The sequence below is a fragment of the Heptranchias perlo genome, chromosome 7 (genome assembly GCF_035084215.1).
Source record: "Heptranchias perlo isolate sHepPer1 chromosome 7, sHepPer1.hap1, whole genome shotgun sequence".
Lineage (NCBI taxonomy): Eukaryota > Metazoa > Chordata > Chondrichthyes > Hexanchiformes > Hexanchidae > Heptranchias > Heptranchias perlo.
In genome coordinates this window covers 30,632,121-30,648,753 of record NC_090331.1, presented here as the reverse complement: position 1 = coordinate 30,648,753, position 16,633 = coordinate 30,632,121, and the positions used below count along the sequence as shown (strand labels likewise).

Below are 16,633 nucleotides of genomic sequence, written 5' to 3'. Positions count from 1 at the left end.
TGATGTTGGGCGATTCTTAACTCCACAGAATGATCTGAGTCAAGGAAAATAGTTGGAAATAATACAAATCAAAATGGGAGTGATGTCACTGGCTTTGCTTCTCCTCTTTACTATAAAGTTTTACTGGGTGCTGCTTGCCAATTCTTGTTTGGATTCCACTCTCTGGAGTTCCCTCCCTTAACACCTTTGCCTCTCCCTCCTTCAGAAACCTGCTGAAAACCCACCCCTTCAACTGAGCTTTTGGTCACCCTTTCTAATCTTTTCTTTCTTGGCTCGGGTTCCATTTTCCATATGCTCATCTGTGAAGCTTAGTGCCTGAAATATTACTCAACAGGTAATCAGCATTGTTCATTTAACAAAGATTTGTTGCTTTATTATGAATGCGACATTTCAGCCCTTAAGAAAGCATGACATACATTTCACACGTGACATTTTGAAGTATAATGGATATGTGCTGGACTCAAGACTTGGATCTCAGCCACTGGGATACGTTGCATTTCATTTCTACTATAAACTTCAAAGAACAGCTTAAGATATTCACTCCACGTAAATACTTCCACTAAATTTCAAACTCTTGTCCTGTAACAGATCTCCAGAGAAAAGCTCTAAGTAATAATCTGATTTTTGCTATTTTAGTTACATCAAATCTGACAAGAGGCCATCACCCCATAACAGAATTTATTACATCAATCAAACAACTGTTTGTACTGGGTTTGTGCCCGGTACTAACCTAACTGACCTTGAGTCAGATACCTTAAGATTCATTATCTTCTCTAATCTGCACAATAAAAGGATCCTCTTACGTCACTGTAGGTTTCTAATTGAACATATTTTCTTTCTCCTTTTACAAACACATTTTGTAAGCTATTCCCCTCACTATTCCCATACAAGTGCCCTGCTTGGCGGGCTCTTGAGCTAGTAGTTAGGATGTAGGGCTATTGGTTAAATACCACAATTCACATTGAGCATTTGGATGAGCACTTGAAATGCCATAGCATACAAGGCTACGGACCAAATGCTGGAATATGGGATTAGAGTAGACAGGGCTGATGGCCGGCGCGGACACGATGGGCCGAAGGGCCTCTATCCGTGCTGTATAACTCTATGACTCCCGAGCAATATAACACCTGTGTGTGTCAGGATTAAACATTAAGTTGACAGCTAACATGGAAATCGATGTTTAGATGGATGCTCAAAGTTAGTAAGATGACAGCGCTAAGCAAATATAATTTGCTTTATATTTTAGTTAAGGCATCACACAGCAATTTCAACATTCAAGGCAGTTTTCTACATGAAATATATTCACAACTCACAAATGTAATTGCCTCAGATGCACAGCTAGCTTTGAATTAGCCTCATGGTCTATTTAAATCTTGCTCGCTCCTTCAAGTTCCACCAAAACAAGATCCCATAAACTTTTACTTACCTTGTTGTCTTGGGATTAAAATACAAGTCCATCTAGGTTATAGTACTTTTTAAAATTCAAAAAGCAGTCCTTATTATAGTTTTAATATAAAAGCAGGTTATCCCATCATACTATCCAAATAATATTTGCATACATTTTTCTCTTCTAATTCACCTCAACTCAGTAAATTGTAATTGGCGAAATGTAAAAGGCAATGTCAGGAAACATGTCTGCATTTTAAACTATTTTATCAACAAACGTTGCGAACACAAGCAAGTTTAAAAGTACATACTATAATTTCCTTCCACCATTCAATCCAAAATGCCATTAGACTTCAAAACAAATCTAAAAGCTTCTAAAATCAGATTTTAAAAAAATGTACTAGGCACCATTTGTTTTATCCTTGATTAGCACTTCAGTATCCCGTTCAGAGCCAAAACAAAAGCCATTCTACACTGGAATAGAATTATATCAAAGTTTGGTTCATGCCTACAGTCTTGGAGAGGTGTGTATTTTGGTGATGTTGTTAGCAGTAACTTAGATTCCAAGTTGATCCAATGTAATATTTGGTATTTAATCTTCCAATGCATAATTGGGGTTAACCACTAGGTAGGGATCCTGCTCCAAAGCTTCATCTCCCTCCCCTTTTCGGCTTTTCAGACCAGTCTGTTTCAGTTCAATCAAAATGTGGTCCTATTGAGAAATTCAAACACAAGTTAAGATTCATACAACGCAATAAGATGTAGACTTTTGCTGGTTTAAAAAAATATGCATTCTAGAGATCTGGATGGTGCTTGAGTGCAACCCAGCCTGATGGGATGAGTCTCCTCACTCTAAAAGGTACACAATTTGAATTTGAGCAGTCTGAACCAAATTTCTATCCCATGTGTGTCCACAGCACATAGCTAGCTATAATTCAGTACAAACTAGCAATCTAACCCAGAGAAGCCACTGCCTCAAAGTCAGAAGGTTTTGGGTTAAAGCCCCACCCAAACAAGTCAAACACTTCAATACAATACTGAAGGAGTGCTGCACTGTTGGATGCCATCCTTCAAATGAGACACTAAGCAGAGGTCTGTTCCAACAGTTCAGATGGAAAATAAAAATCCCAAGTCACTATGTGACAAACAGCAAGGAATTCTCCTCGTTTCCTGAACAATACCCCTCCCTAAACCTTCAACAGAAAGATATCAATTGGTTATGTGTTTCATTCCCACTTGTAGGATCTTGCTGTGCAGAAAATGGCTGCATGACAACAGTCACTACATGTCATAATCATTCATTCCTGTGAAGTGCCTTGAGATGTTTTTGAGCCATGATAAAGTGCAAGTCTCCCACTCTTCCAATAGTGACATCCTCAAGAAATAGAATAAATATTAATAGATCTTGACCAAACAGGTCAGGCTGTGAGAAATCAGAATTGAGATACATTTCTTACTTACATAATGAATAAGTCTGTGAATAACTTTCTCAATTAATCTCTTTTTGTTAATTAGTTCTTCTTCTGATTCAATTTCAGATTCAATTTCTTTCAAGTACCAGTTAATGAGTTCACTCTTCTTTGGTGAAGCATCATCTTCTTCTGCAGATGGAATGAGACACACAAATCAGTTTCATGACATACAAACACAATTGACTTCAATGTTTATTTTTCTGGAGTTATTTCCCCATTTACTCATCATCTAAGGTGAACTAGAAGTCAAGGCACCATAACAGCACAAATATAAGCACAAATGAGTGAGGCCATTCAGCCCACTTAACTCATCTTTCCATGGAACCCAACAAATCTCCCCCCACCATCACAGCATCCAACTGGCTTTTGAATGAGCCAGAGTTTCAGCCTTGACTATATTACCCAGAAGACCATTTTCCAATCATTATCTGTGTGAAGAAACAGTTCATTACATCAGTCCTGAACTTGCCATTACTAGTTTCTAACTATCATCATATTGACTTATCCTGCTGTATTGGTTTAACTTGAAATCATGCTCAGGATTAACATTTTCTATTCCACTTGGTATCTTATGTACATCTTTATAAGGTTACTCTGATTCAACTTTCAAGACTGAAGAATCCAAGTTTTTCTGACCTTTCCTCATAATTCAGTCCTCTGATACTAGCCATCAGCCACATCGCCCTTCCCTGCACTGCTTCCAGAATCTGAAGTTTCACTTGTGCCTCAGTGGCTAGAACTGAGTATTCAAGGAGCAACCTGACCAGAGCACGACACAGATTCAACATCATAGTCCCAGACCTAAACTCTATTGATTTGGCAATATTGGTCAGCATTCTGTTTGCTTCTCTGCAACAAGTGGACTTGGTGAGTGTAATCTACAATAACTCCACTATCTTTCGGCCTCTCCACCAGCTAGTTCAATACCAATGATTATGTTCCCCATTTTTTCTTCTAATCTGCAAGTTATTGCACTTATTGAATTTCATGTGCCACAGTGCTATCCACTTACAAATATTGTCTAGCTTCTTCTGTAATTGCTCAGCTGCTTCACTCAACTGTACCAATTCCTCCCTCCTCACCAAGTTTAACTATTGTTTCCTCCATTTTTTTTAATCCACCTCCAACTTTTATCCGTAGAACGTTATTGATCAATTAGTTTCCAGCTGGGCAGGACATCAAGTTCGCACTGGTCCATTGATTCCAGCCTGTGATATCTGTGTGACGGGAAGCTGTCAGATCAGCAGGGAATCGGGAAGAGCAAGATCCAGATTTCCGCATCTGACTGCGCAAGTGCAGTCGCCAGCACTTGCTCTTCGATTTGCCCATTAATAACAGTGAACGCTGTTAGGCTCACTGCTATTTTACAAGCAATTTCCAGCCCAATATTATGTATTGGATCACAAAGATTTGAGCATCATTTTTCCAAACCACTACTTTAAACTGCAGTATGCAATGCAGCTATTAAGTAATCTACATTCTTACCTTCTTCTAGTTTCCGGAGACGGATGACAATAAGGTTAGAAATCTTGCGATACTCCACAAAAGACATCCTCATTGTGGATTTTGGCACTTCTTCCTTGACACTGTCTTCAGGATGGCCATTGACACCATTAATTCCATTTGGAATATCAGAATGTCCTGTCAGAATTACCATTTTATTAGAACAACTGAATCCAGTACCGTGTGTGGTGCATACCAACTCTCAGCACGCCATGAAATGAAACAAAACAAAGTCGCCAGTACCCTGCTGGTGTGGCCATTATCATCTCAACCAATTATTAAGGGTCCAAGCAACATTTTTAGGTCTCAGCCAGTTTATAATGTAAGCAAAAAGAATTTGCTGACCGTGCCTGTATGAGTGTATCTCAGAATGATCAACAGTTTCATTTGGCAGGTCCCACTCAAATAGCTGAAATAGGGTCCTCATTTAGTGTAAAAAAAAGTGGAAGGAGAAAAAGAACTGATGTTTGCTACAAAGAATAAATATCATCAATTGCTGTCCTAAGATGCTCCTGTGTTAAGTATTTTGTCAAATTCAAATACTAGGAAAGTTGTTACAGCAGATAACTGGCAACAATTCCACAGCCAGATGTCATCTTCAACCAACTCAACCCAATGGAATCATGATTACCCCCCCCCCACGCTCCCTCTAGGAGGATAGCTACTATGTGGATTAAAGCTTTGCAGGAGCTGCCGTCCCAAGCCTCAGAGTTGACATCAGTATCTGAGGGTTCTGGTGGATGCCAGTTTTATTTTGGACACAGTTCTTTAGGAGTGTGCTGAGCAGTGGCACAGAGTGCTTTTGGTCTTTCTTCAATGCCTACAAAATCCAAACTGAGGATAAGTTTTAAGATGAGTCCAAACACTTCTTCACGGTTTAGAATCCCTATGTATTTAACATCCAGGACCAAACTGTGAAAGTGATTTGTGGTTCTAAGGGGAAATGGTGCAAGAGAGGGCTCAATTCTACACCAACCTGTTACACAGCACGAGAGAGAGAGAGAGAGAGAGAGAGAGAGAGCGCCTCACGGGCAGCACATCTCTTTGCCAAATTCTCTCAAATATACCTGGATTAAGATGGAATTGATAAATTAATCCAATATGCAGCATTGGTCTTAGACACAGAATAAAAATAAAACTTCAATTTTGACATCTAGACATCAAGGTGACTGACATATTAGAAGCTGTCTAATGAAGGCACTTCCATCATGCTGAAAGCAGAGGTCTATCAAATGGCTGATAAACAGATGAAGTGTGCAAACAAGCTGCAAATGAATGGCAATTAGGTCAGTGTCAGCTGACATAATCAAGATTCAGAACATCAGTTATTTTTGCAAGTACAATGGGGGAAAATTGTTTGGAAGAAAAAAATGGTGAAGTTCTGCAGCTGCAGAAGCTGCAATCGGCCTTGCTATATAATTTTGCATGAGTGTGAAAGGGAAAACCTTAAAGGGATTAAAGCATTAAATCATCAATGTTGTATTTAACCTAGTTACAGTAAGGGGTTAACAGTTCAAAAGGCCAGATAGCAAGCTAAAATTTAAAAAGGTAAAATCAGACGAATTAATAGAATCTTAGAAACTAGGGTGAAGGAAAGAATAACTACATCTCTAGTCAGTCTAAACACTTTTTGATTACAGGTTTATTCAATCTTCCTGCAATTAAAATTAGAGTACCATTGATCCCTTCATGGACTTCCTCCTCCATCTCCTCTCCTCCCTCATCATCTTGGTCAAAATTTACATCTGGAGTCTCTACTCTAATGATTGATTTGTTCAGCAGCCGGAAAGCTTCCTTGACATGCTTAGGTTGTACCTATAAAGCCATAAGTAAAAAATATAGCACAAGTCATTATTTTGGTAGAGCTATCTGTTAAAGTTACTACAACTGTATTTTGTTTACTTTTATTAGCCCCCAAGTTTTAAAAACATCTAAAAGAAAATGTTGAAGTTTAACCACAAAAATCAATTATACATTATGAAAAATTACAAAGTTCCTAGTATTCAGAGTTAACAGAGCAAACTATCAGTAGTGCAAGATTCTACAAGCCATTCAACATCCTGCTGTAGCAGCAAAGAACCTAACTGCCAAACAGGATGCGACTCTAGACACTGAAGAAGTGTCTGAGGAAGTTCACCCAGCTCTCGGCTGGACTAGTAGATGGAAAAGCTGAGAAGCGCAGTGATCCATTTCTCAGAAAAAAAATGGCAATTCAAGGAAAGTATACGGTGGAGCTTTACAAGAACTGATTGTGCAGAACTACAAAAGTTGCTGGCCTTAAAGTTGGAGAAGGAAAAAGGACTGCTCTGAAAGGAAACGTTCAACAGGGACAACCTTCCAAAAACAGGCTCTTTAATCAGTCTGGTACTCAGACAATATAACTAATGGGCAGCTCATGGTAGCAGAGCAGGAAGACGCATTTAAACTTGTGAATTGCACTTGGAGAACAAAATTGGTGGAGGATATGGATAAAATTGACAGACTGCCCTACCTTTCCAGCTGAACATTATGATGGCAGCAAAGTAGTGAAAACAGACTTGGGAGTTGAAAAGAAGAGAGTATAGAGCAAGCAACAATGCACACTCTCTCAAGCAAGAGAACAAACCCCTTTAATAGAGTTAATGGTTACCTCATCACAGCAATGCATTCTAGCCATGGATTCAGAAAGTCGAATCATACTCTCCAGCTGACGCACTGTGATCCGCCATGCTGATTTGATTACTCCAGATCCATCCCTCTGACGGAGTCGTCTGTACTGTTCTACTATGAAGTCTTCAGATTCCTTTGATATCTAGAAAACAAAACCCTGAGAAGTTATCTTGATTAAAAATAAGCTTTATAGCTTATTTAAGAAAACGTGCAAAAAATGTCATTACACTGCCAGGACAAAGAAATTGACCTAACAATATACAAATCAGCTTTTCCCTGCTTTATAAAAGCGGCAAGAATAAAAGTAGGATTTTAAACCATACAATAACAATGTATTCCTATCAGGCTCTAAGTGGATTAACTGTCTTCATATCAACTTTTCATTTCACATAATTATCAAGAATGACAAAGCAATACTATTACACAAAAAAATACAAGTACAATAAAAGTAACATTACATTCATCAAGCAACTGACCTTGGGCTTGAACTGCCTCGCAAACAACAGGTACCTCCTGATGTCATCCAAGGAGTAGATTCGCTCAATGGATTCTTGAATTCGAGAATGAAGGTCCACTATACGCCTAGCAATGGCGTAATCGGTTACCTAGTTTACAACAATTTTATAAAAGAAAATTTCTTCTACAACTTGTTTAAAAATGAAAACACTTTTTGTAAGAAAAGGAATATAAAAATATAACGAATATTTATTCCCACCTCATTACACTCATCAACCAGAATGAAGAACAAATCAAATCGAGACATGATCGGGGCTGTGAGGTTTACATTCTGTTTGAGAGATTTTGAACGATCGTACCGTCCACCAACTGGGTTTGCTGCAGCCAAAATGGAAGTCCTGGCATTCAAGGTGGCCTATAAAGCAACGATTGGATACCATCTTTAAAAGACTATGGCTTTAGCTTTTAATCCATTTAAGCTAACACACAATCCATACACATTTTACATACGCACCATACTTTGCTATTACTTTCAGCTGCTTAACTGTCTACTTCAAAGTTAATGAAAGCCTTTTAGTAATCCCTAGAAACCGCTTCCCGTTTCCTTTTTAAAAAGGTAAGTTTCCAAACCACTGAAAAATACAAAACACAGAATTTCCACCAGCAAGTAGTAGTGAACCAGGAATTCTTATCTTCTACACTGAAATTTAGAAAAAAAAATTCTTTTTAATACTTACCTTTTGTGAAATCTTGAACACTCAGCCTTTGATAAATTCCCACTGCACTTCAAATTTATATATACACAACCTTAATTTATGCACATTAATCCTCCCATTGTGCTCAAGCTTGGGTGCAAAATATTCTCAATTTTCATTTTTGAAATAAAAGGCAGTTTTAAAAAAAACGCACAAAATTCAGATAAGAGAACCCCAGATTCCAAAAAATTTAACAAATTGAGATCTTTCATGTAAGTGTGAGGAAGGTTTAAAGACATTTAATGCAAAAAGTATTTGCATTGGAGAAAGGTACAGAAAGTGCTCAACAGGAATAAACCAAAAAAAAACAAATAAGTAAAACAATACAGATGGTACTGAAATAAATTGAACACAAATCTGTGAACCAAGAACAAGAAACCAAGGTGAATAAAGAAAAATTCACCAGAGTGAAAACCAGGATGGAAACTAGGAGTACTAAAAGCAGATGAAAATTAAAACGGTACAACAAATTCAGTGATATTAGTAGCAAAAGGAGATAGCAGGATGGATTTAGAACTTGTGTGAAAGATCATCCACCAGTTCTTTGGACAGGGAGTTGCATCAGTAAAATAAACTGATGGAGAAACTATTAGAACAGCAACATGCTGGTAAAGTGTAATGCAAATTGAATAGATATTAGTAGAAAGGCGAGAACAGCCCAACATTACAATAGAACCATAAATTACACAGTGAAGAATATGGAGTAAACTAAGATTATAACATCAAAGAAAATGTCCACAACAGGTCATATCCTCAAACTGTAAATATGAACTCCCTGCAGTCAAATACTCCCTGCAGTCAAATACCGGAAAGTGCCTGGGATTCATGAAGCTATACCCCAGCAAGGAGTAAAAGTCTCAAAGAAATTGGGAAGAAATAAAAACATTTGACAATTTTTCACTTAAGGGGTGTTCCCCAAAAATTATGGAATTAAGACTTCACATCATTGGTCCATTGTATACTTGTCCAACTCCCTCCCCAAAGTATGTGCATACTTTGGGCTCTTTGCCCTCCTCAACAACTACAGCTGCTGGAGATTTGAAAATAGCACATTGACAACCCACTCCTTCCATAATTTGGTAAAAAATTTTAATCTCGCTCCTATCCCGCAGTGTATGTAGTTTAAGGTCAGCCCTAAATTAAAGTCATGGTACAGTACAGCACTGGTTCTAGCAATGAACTAGCGTCCCGGAGCTGGAGTTCAAATCCCACCATAGCAAGTTGTGAATTGATTTAATAAACCTGGTGATGTGAACCAGTACCAGGAAAAAAATGCCTCGAAAGCTGCTTGGGCTGCTGCAAAAACTAACTAGTTCACTAATGATGTGGAGATGCTGGTGATGGACTGGGGTTGACAATTGTAAACAATTTTACAACACCAAGTTATAGTCCAGCAATTTTATTTTAAATTCACAAGCTTTCGGAGGCTTCCTCCTTCCTCAGGTGAACGTTTGTTGGAAATGAAATCCTCGAAATGAAATCGCATTTATAATTCACAGAACAATGCTTGGTGATTACAAGCATTGTTTGTTTGTTTGTTGTTTTTTTTTGGTGATTTGTATATTCGGAGACCTTGCAGGTAACACCTGTCTGTCTGCACACTGATTGCCTTGGCAACGGGCAGTTGAAAAAACTGTCTGTAATCACCAAGCATTGTTCTGTGAATTATAAATGCGATTTCATTTCGAGGATTTCATTTCCAACGTTCACCTGAGGAAGGAGGAAGCCTCCGAAAGCTTGTGAATTTAAAATAAAATTGCTGGACTATAACTTGGTGTTGTAAAATTGTTTACAATAGTTCACTAATGTCATGCCACCTCTACCTAGTCTGGCCTACACATGACTCTAGGGGGCACTGAGAGTCAACTACATAGTGTGGGACTGACTTGACCAAGCAAATTACTTGGTTGTAAAAGTGTTACTGAAAAGAGATGACATCTTTTCAGAGTAATTAACGTCATATCCCACAAATAAACAGATAAAATAAAGATTCTGCAGGATACAGATAGGAAAAAAAAATAGAATTAAAAAAATTTAGATGAAGGGCAATGGAAAGGAGGAAAGACTTGAAAGGAAGAACATCTGTAATCCTCCATTTAGAACACAAGGAAAGAAAGAAGCACGACAAGAAAAGGCTAAAGAAGAACTGAGAAAATTGTAATTAGAGGTACTATGTCAGAGGATGTTTGCAATGGTAAAAGCAAGCCTTTACTTATACTTAAGTCACACATATTTTTTAAAAGTTTCATAAGATTTCAATCACCCAATTACTACTGCCTAAAGAAGGCATCAACTATAATTCATTCTTTCAGTGTTCCAGTTCACAGTAAACACCCAAAAGGTAGTTCAGTATCATTTAAACAAGTTACTTTGACTCCAGCTTTAGTGATGGAAATGGTCTGCTGCTCCATGGCTTCGTGGATAGCTACTTGATCTCTCGTTTCCATTTTATCAAATTCATCAATGCAGCAAACACCCTACAAAAAGAAAAAAAAAACTTAGTTAAAGATTTAAAGGGTTTCTCTCAGTAATTTGTGGGAATTATGATCAGAAAATTATTTTTAGCAACTTTGAACAATCACAGATACAAGTAAAAAGAAAATTCCACAAGTCCAAGGCTCAGGACATGCAAAGAAGTGCCAGGACATGCAGAGTGCAGTGAACTATGGCGTTAGCCACTTTATGTTGGTTCTACTATTTACACAGCTCTGAGGGTCTCTAGTGACAGATGCCTAGTACTGCAGCATTACATAAGAACAAAAGAAATAGCAGCAGGAGTAGGCCATACGGCCCCTCGAGCCTGCTCCGTCATTCAGTAAGATCTTGGCTAATCTTCGACCTCAACTCCACTTTCCTTCCCGATCCCCATATCCCTTGATTCCCCTAGAGTCCAAAAATCCATCTATCTCAGCCCTTGAATATACTCAAGGACTGAGCATCCCCAGCCCTCTAAGGTAGAAAATTCGAAATATTCACGACCCTCTGAGTGAAGAAATTCCTCTTCCTCTCAGTCCTAAATCGCTCACCCCCTATCCTGAGACTATGGGCCTGATTTTAGCAGGCCGGCGGGTTGGGTTTCGGATGCGTGGCCTCCGCGCCCGGTGAAATTAGTGGGTTGCCCGCGCGATCGTAGCAGGCAATCCACTAATTGGAATCACTTACCTGCTCCTCCGGGGTCCGCGCAGCTGGTCTGCGCGTCGGGCGGGCTGCGCATGCGCAGTACGATCTGTCAGCTGGAGGCTCTCTAGTTAAAGGGGCAGTCCTCCACTGACAGATGCTGCAACCAATGGAACAAATTACAGCATGGAGCAGCCCAGGGGGAAGGCTGCTCCCAGTTTAATGATGCCTCACCCCAGGTATCATCAGATGGGGTGAGGAGGAGGGGGTGGACAGAGATCTTCCACCCAGCGGGCGGGGGGAAGCGGCCTGCCTCTGCCACCAAGAAGGCCTGGCTCGAGGTGGCAGAGGGGGTCACCTACGCCACCAACATATCGCCCACCTGCATACAGTGCAGGAGGCGCTCCAATGACCGCAGTAGGTCAGCCACAGTGAGAACATGTAGTCTTTCCCCTACACTCTGTCTGCCACAACACTGCCCCCACCCCACATCTCCTTCGGCACTGCCAACACTACTCTGTCACATCACCCCTCATACCCACTCAGATCCCATCCTCATCTTACCTGCACCTACTCACCTCGCCAGTACTCACCCCGCCACTAACACGCAACCCAATCCTCATACAATCTCATGGCTCTATCCCATACTCACCCTCTCGTGCATCTCCCTCACGGCCAGCCTCACTCAACCTGCCACCACCTGTGCTGCAGCCACAGGGCATGCATCACATATGTGCAGTAGGCAGCGTAAGGCAAACGTGTCGTGAGCATGAAGGGGATGCACAAGGGTGTCTGAGGGTTTGCCATGGGTGTTACCTATATTGAATTTCAGAGCAACAAACATCACACATTATATTGGCACCACCACTGCCATGTCTCCGCGAATCCTGTCTGTTGTGTCCAATAATGCCCGCTCCTGGGTACTACTATGAGGACCCACCACTGATGCCACCCATTGTGTTACTGCAGAGTAGGTGCAGGTGTATTTGCAGGGCTCTTCCGCGCAGACGACTGAGAGACATCGGCGGTGTACCCGGCTGCACCCTGGAAGGATGCGGAGAAGTTGTGGAGGGCAGTGGTGACTTTGGCAGCGACAGGTAAGCAGATGGTGCTGGGGCCAGCCAGGAGCAGCTCGGCATGAAAGAGCCTGCAGATGTCCACGACTACATGTCGAGTGAATCTGCCCCTTCGTGTGCACTGCTGCTCGGAGAGGTCCGGGGAGCTGCGCCTCGGTCTGTGGACCCTGTGGCGAGGGTAGTGCCCTCTGCGATGCGTCTCTCTCTGCGGTAGCCCTCCCTCCTGCTGTACAGGTGGATGTGTCACAGCACTCTGTTGTGGAGCTCCACGTGTCAGAGGTGGACGGCGTGGATGGCGAGGCTGGTGATGCTGTTCGCCCTCCGAGGGGGTCAGGACTGCAGCTACGGCGGCCCCCATCCGCAAGATGTACATCTGAGGGGGTCCACAAGGTAGGCACATGTCTCCGGACCCCGGGGTGAGTGTGCAGGTTGGTGACTTTGACCGTCAGGAGGGGGGTGGTGGAGGCCACACTTTGTCCCAAGTGACAGAGTGGCCTCCTGCAATGGGTGAGGGTCTCCCCCACTGACCTGACAAATGGACCTTTGCAGCTGCCACAGGCTGACGGCTGCAACACGTCCAGTTCAACTAGAACTGTTTCCCCCAGTGTGTGAAACAGTCCCATGTTTCCCCAAAATCACACACAGTCCCTCAATCAGGTCAGTTAATGACCTGAAAAAGCAAAATAAATAACCTCAAGTGACATCCCGCTGGCTTTAATTGCCTGCGGGATTCCCACCAGCGGGGGCCACGCACGCACCCCCGCACGTCATCGGGGAACCTGGAAGTGGGCGGGATCGTGGCGCGATCTGGTCACGTGCCTGGAGATCGGGATTTTCGGGGCCCCCCCCGCTGGAAACCCACAGGAAACCAGACGGTAAAATCGAGCCCTATGTTCCCTTGTTCTAGACTCTCCAGCCAGGGGAAACATCTTCTCAGCATCTACCCTGTAAAGCCCTCTAAGAATCTTATATGTTTCAATGAGATCACCTCTCATTCTTCTAAACTCCAGAGTATAGGCCCAGTCTACTCAATCCTTCCTCCTAGGACAATTCTCTCATCCCAGGAATCAATCTAGTGAACCTTCGTTGCACTGCCTCCAAGGGAAATATATCCTTCCTTAGGTAAGGAGGCCAAAACTGTACATAGTACTCCAGTGTGGTCTCACCAAAGCCCTGTACAATTGTAGCAAGATTTCCTTACTCTTGTACTCCAAGCCCCTTGCAATAAAGGCTAACATACCATTTGCCTTCTTAATTGCTTGCTGTACTGGCATACTAACTTTGTGTTTCGTGTACAAGGACATGCAAATCCCTCTGAACACCAATATTTAATAGTTTCTCACCATTTAAAAAATATTCTGTTTTTCTATTTTTCCTACCGAAGTGAATAACCTCACATTTCCTCACATTATACTCCATCTGCCACCTTCTTGTCCACTCAGTCAGTCCATATCCCTTTGCAGATTCTTTGCGTCCTCCTCACAGCTTACTTTCCCACCTAGCTTTGTATCGTCAGCAAACTTGGATACATTACACTCGGTCCCTTCACCTAAGTCATTAATATAGACTGTAAATAGCTGAGGCCCAAGCACTGATCCCTGCGGCATCCCACTAGTTTCAACCTGCCAACACGAAAATGAACAGTTTATTTGTTTTCTGTCCGTTAACCAATCCATGCTAATATATTATCCCCAATCCCATGAGCCCTAATCTTGTGTCGCACTTTATCGAATGCCTTTTGAAAATCCAAATTTACTACATCCACTGGTTTCCCATCATCTACCCTGCTAGTTACCCCCTCAAAACACTAATAGATTTGTCAAATATGACTTCCTTTTCATAATATGATTAGGCAGAGTCAACATGGTTTTATGATTTTCTAAGTGCCCTGTTACTACATCCTTAATAATAGATTATAGCATTTTCCCTACTACTGATGTCAGGATACATTGCACAGGTCCTCATGAATACCTGAGGACAACAGATCTAGGGGCTCACTAAGACTGAAGTGTTTCAACTCTTCGAATTCAAACTCCAGAAGTTATTCACTTTTATATTAGGTCACAGAAACCTTAAATCAACAGAATTTCAAATTGAATATACATCAACTAAGAATAAATTGTGTGGAATGCCCTTACATTATCAGCAAGCATCAATGCTCCAGCTTCAATGACAAATTCATGCGACTCTTCATCTCTCACAACTGCAGCCGTCAGACCTGCAGCAGTACTAGCTTTACCGCTTGTGTACACAGCCCGAGGGCTGAATTCCTCCACATGCCTGTATTATACAGAAAATCAGACTGGTAATGCAAGCATTTTTAATTCATGAGTATTAAAACAAAAATGAATATAGTTGCCACTCAATCCTGGAACACCAACATTTAATACATAAAAATGTTCTGTAACTCTTCCTATCCATATGGCCTAGCTGTGCCTGACTGAGAGGTCAGCCAGTTAATCTACTTCCAGAGCTACGCTTATACCGCAAGAGAAGTTGCAAAGATAACCCAGGGTGACTCAGTTTTTTTTAATCCTACCTGTGGTAAAGCCTTTAGCTCCACTCTGCACTGGCTGTGGATGAAATTAATAGTATTGGATAAAGGATCAAAGCTGCAACGCTATGTCTTTCTACCTTACTGCACAGCACACTGAAGCTTCACACCTTGTGGCATTTCTTTCATTAAATGTTAATAAAAACTCATTGGATTGTTCCTCTCTTCTTTCCCCTCCCCTATTTAATCAAACTACAAAAACTCAATTATTTAATCATAGCAGGGTGGAGGTGGGAGGCAAGAATCACCATACCGATAACATACAATTACATATTTTGGAGAGAGAGCTTTGCAAGAACACTTATTATTTTTTTCATAAAGCAGGTTTACAGTACAACTGTTGGGTCACAGGTGGTAACAAAAGTTACTGATTTTTGAAGAGCACTTGAGCTACCAAAGATCTTAATAACTCAGCTTGGTACAACTTACTTAAGGAACTGGCTCTTAGCTGTGCTTGGATCGCCAACAATACAAACGTTAATATCACCACGCAGAGAAGTGCCCTCCATGGTAGTTTTTGGAACTCCTCCAAAAAGCATCAGCAAGACTCCACGTTTCACTTCATCATTACCTAAAATAGAAAATTGCATTCTGTGGTTTCTAAGTACTGTACCTCAAAAATTGGGTAAAAACTTATTTTAAATAACAGACCTCCAATGAAACATCTCAAAAATGCATCAATAAAAAATATTTAAATTCAGAACTCTATAATGTTCATTAGATGCCAATCAATATTATTCAGCTATCATAGCAACAACTAGCGTGTGGCAATTTTTGAAATGACTAACTTCACATCAGTATTCAGGATCAAAGAAATGCCAGTGCGAGCAGATCTGGATCATGCTCACTCCAAAAGCAAAAGTATTCTTCTTTTATACATCTTCAAAATTTTGCTTCTCACCATGAATGGTAGGGAAAAGGCTTGTACAGAGATTGTGATACAGGTTCTTATCCTGACTCATTTCAAACACCTTCTCCCATTCCTGAACGGTCATCTGATTTTTAATACTTTCTGCTGTCTGTTCTTCTTCTCTCATTTCTTTGCCACCAAACTGTTTTTTTAAAAACAAAAAGAGTTTTAGTGCAGGAACTAGATAGCCTTCACCTCTGGAGATCCAGGCAGGTAAATTGACACTACTATATGAAACCAAGATACAAAAGCAGCACATATGCATCTTTACTTAATTTGCTATATTAGGTTATAAAAGCTAAACTTCTATTTTAATATCTTGGTGACTAGTCACTGAAAACATTTAAGACATCTTTCAGAATACAAGAACAAATTCGATATGAACAGTGATTAGATAAAAGAAAACTAACCATAACTGTAGTGATCCCATTTAATAAAATCTGAATTTGCCATTGGGTACAAGAGATGACTGGCAAATTAATCCTTGAAACTTTATTTCTCATTATTCTTTTGTTGTGTTTTTTCCTCTCAAAGTACAAATTAACTTTTTAAGCTTTTATTCACAAGTAAGTAACATTCACTTAACACCAATTTTAGTTCAGGCAGTCAGATGGATGCACTCCAGAACTAATCACAACCTGATCCAGACATGGAGGCAAGAGCTGGATGCCACAGGAGAGGTGAGATAGCAGGCCTTGACATCAACAGCAACTTGCATTTATACAGCGCCTTTAACGTAGTAAAACACCCTAAGA

The 16,633-nt window shown here is 40.7% G+C and overlaps 1 protein-coding gene across 3 annotated transcripts in view; it reads right to left on the bottom strand.

The window, feature by feature from the left end:
- Window positions 1-344: 344 nt before the first annotated feature.
- LOC137323584 (DNA replication licensing factor MCM6-like) overlaps window positions 345-16,633 on the bottom strand; it is a 42,229-nt gene continuing 25,940 nt past the window's right edge. For all 3 annotated transcript variants that reach the window (XM_067987218.1, XM_067987217.1, XM_067987216.1), the window contains 11 exons: window positions 15,870-16,020; window positions 15,398-15,539; window positions 14,553-14,694; window positions 10,591-10,698; window positions 7,726-7,881; window positions 7,487-7,615; window positions 6,991-7,152; window positions 6,038-6,176; window positions 4,344-4,499; window positions 2,848-2,987; window positions 345-2,098 (listed from right to left, as the gene is read on the bottom strand). In XM_067987218.1, coding sequence (XP_067843319.1) covers window positions 1,979-2,098; window positions 2,848-2,987; window positions 4,344-4,499; window positions 6,038-6,176; window positions 6,991-7,152; window positions 7,487-7,615; window positions 7,726-7,881; window positions 10,591-10,698; window positions 14,553-14,694; window positions 15,398-15,539; window positions 15,870-16,020 — 1,545 coding nt within the window. In that variant the 3' untranslated portion in view covers window positions 345-1,978. The remainder of the gene's footprint in view (window positions 2,099-2,847; window positions 2,988-4,343; window positions 4,500-6,037; window positions 6,177-6,990; window positions 7,153-7,486; window positions 7,616-7,725; window positions 7,882-10,590; window positions 10,699-14,552; window positions 14,695-15,397; window positions 15,540-15,869; window positions 16,021-16,633) is intronic.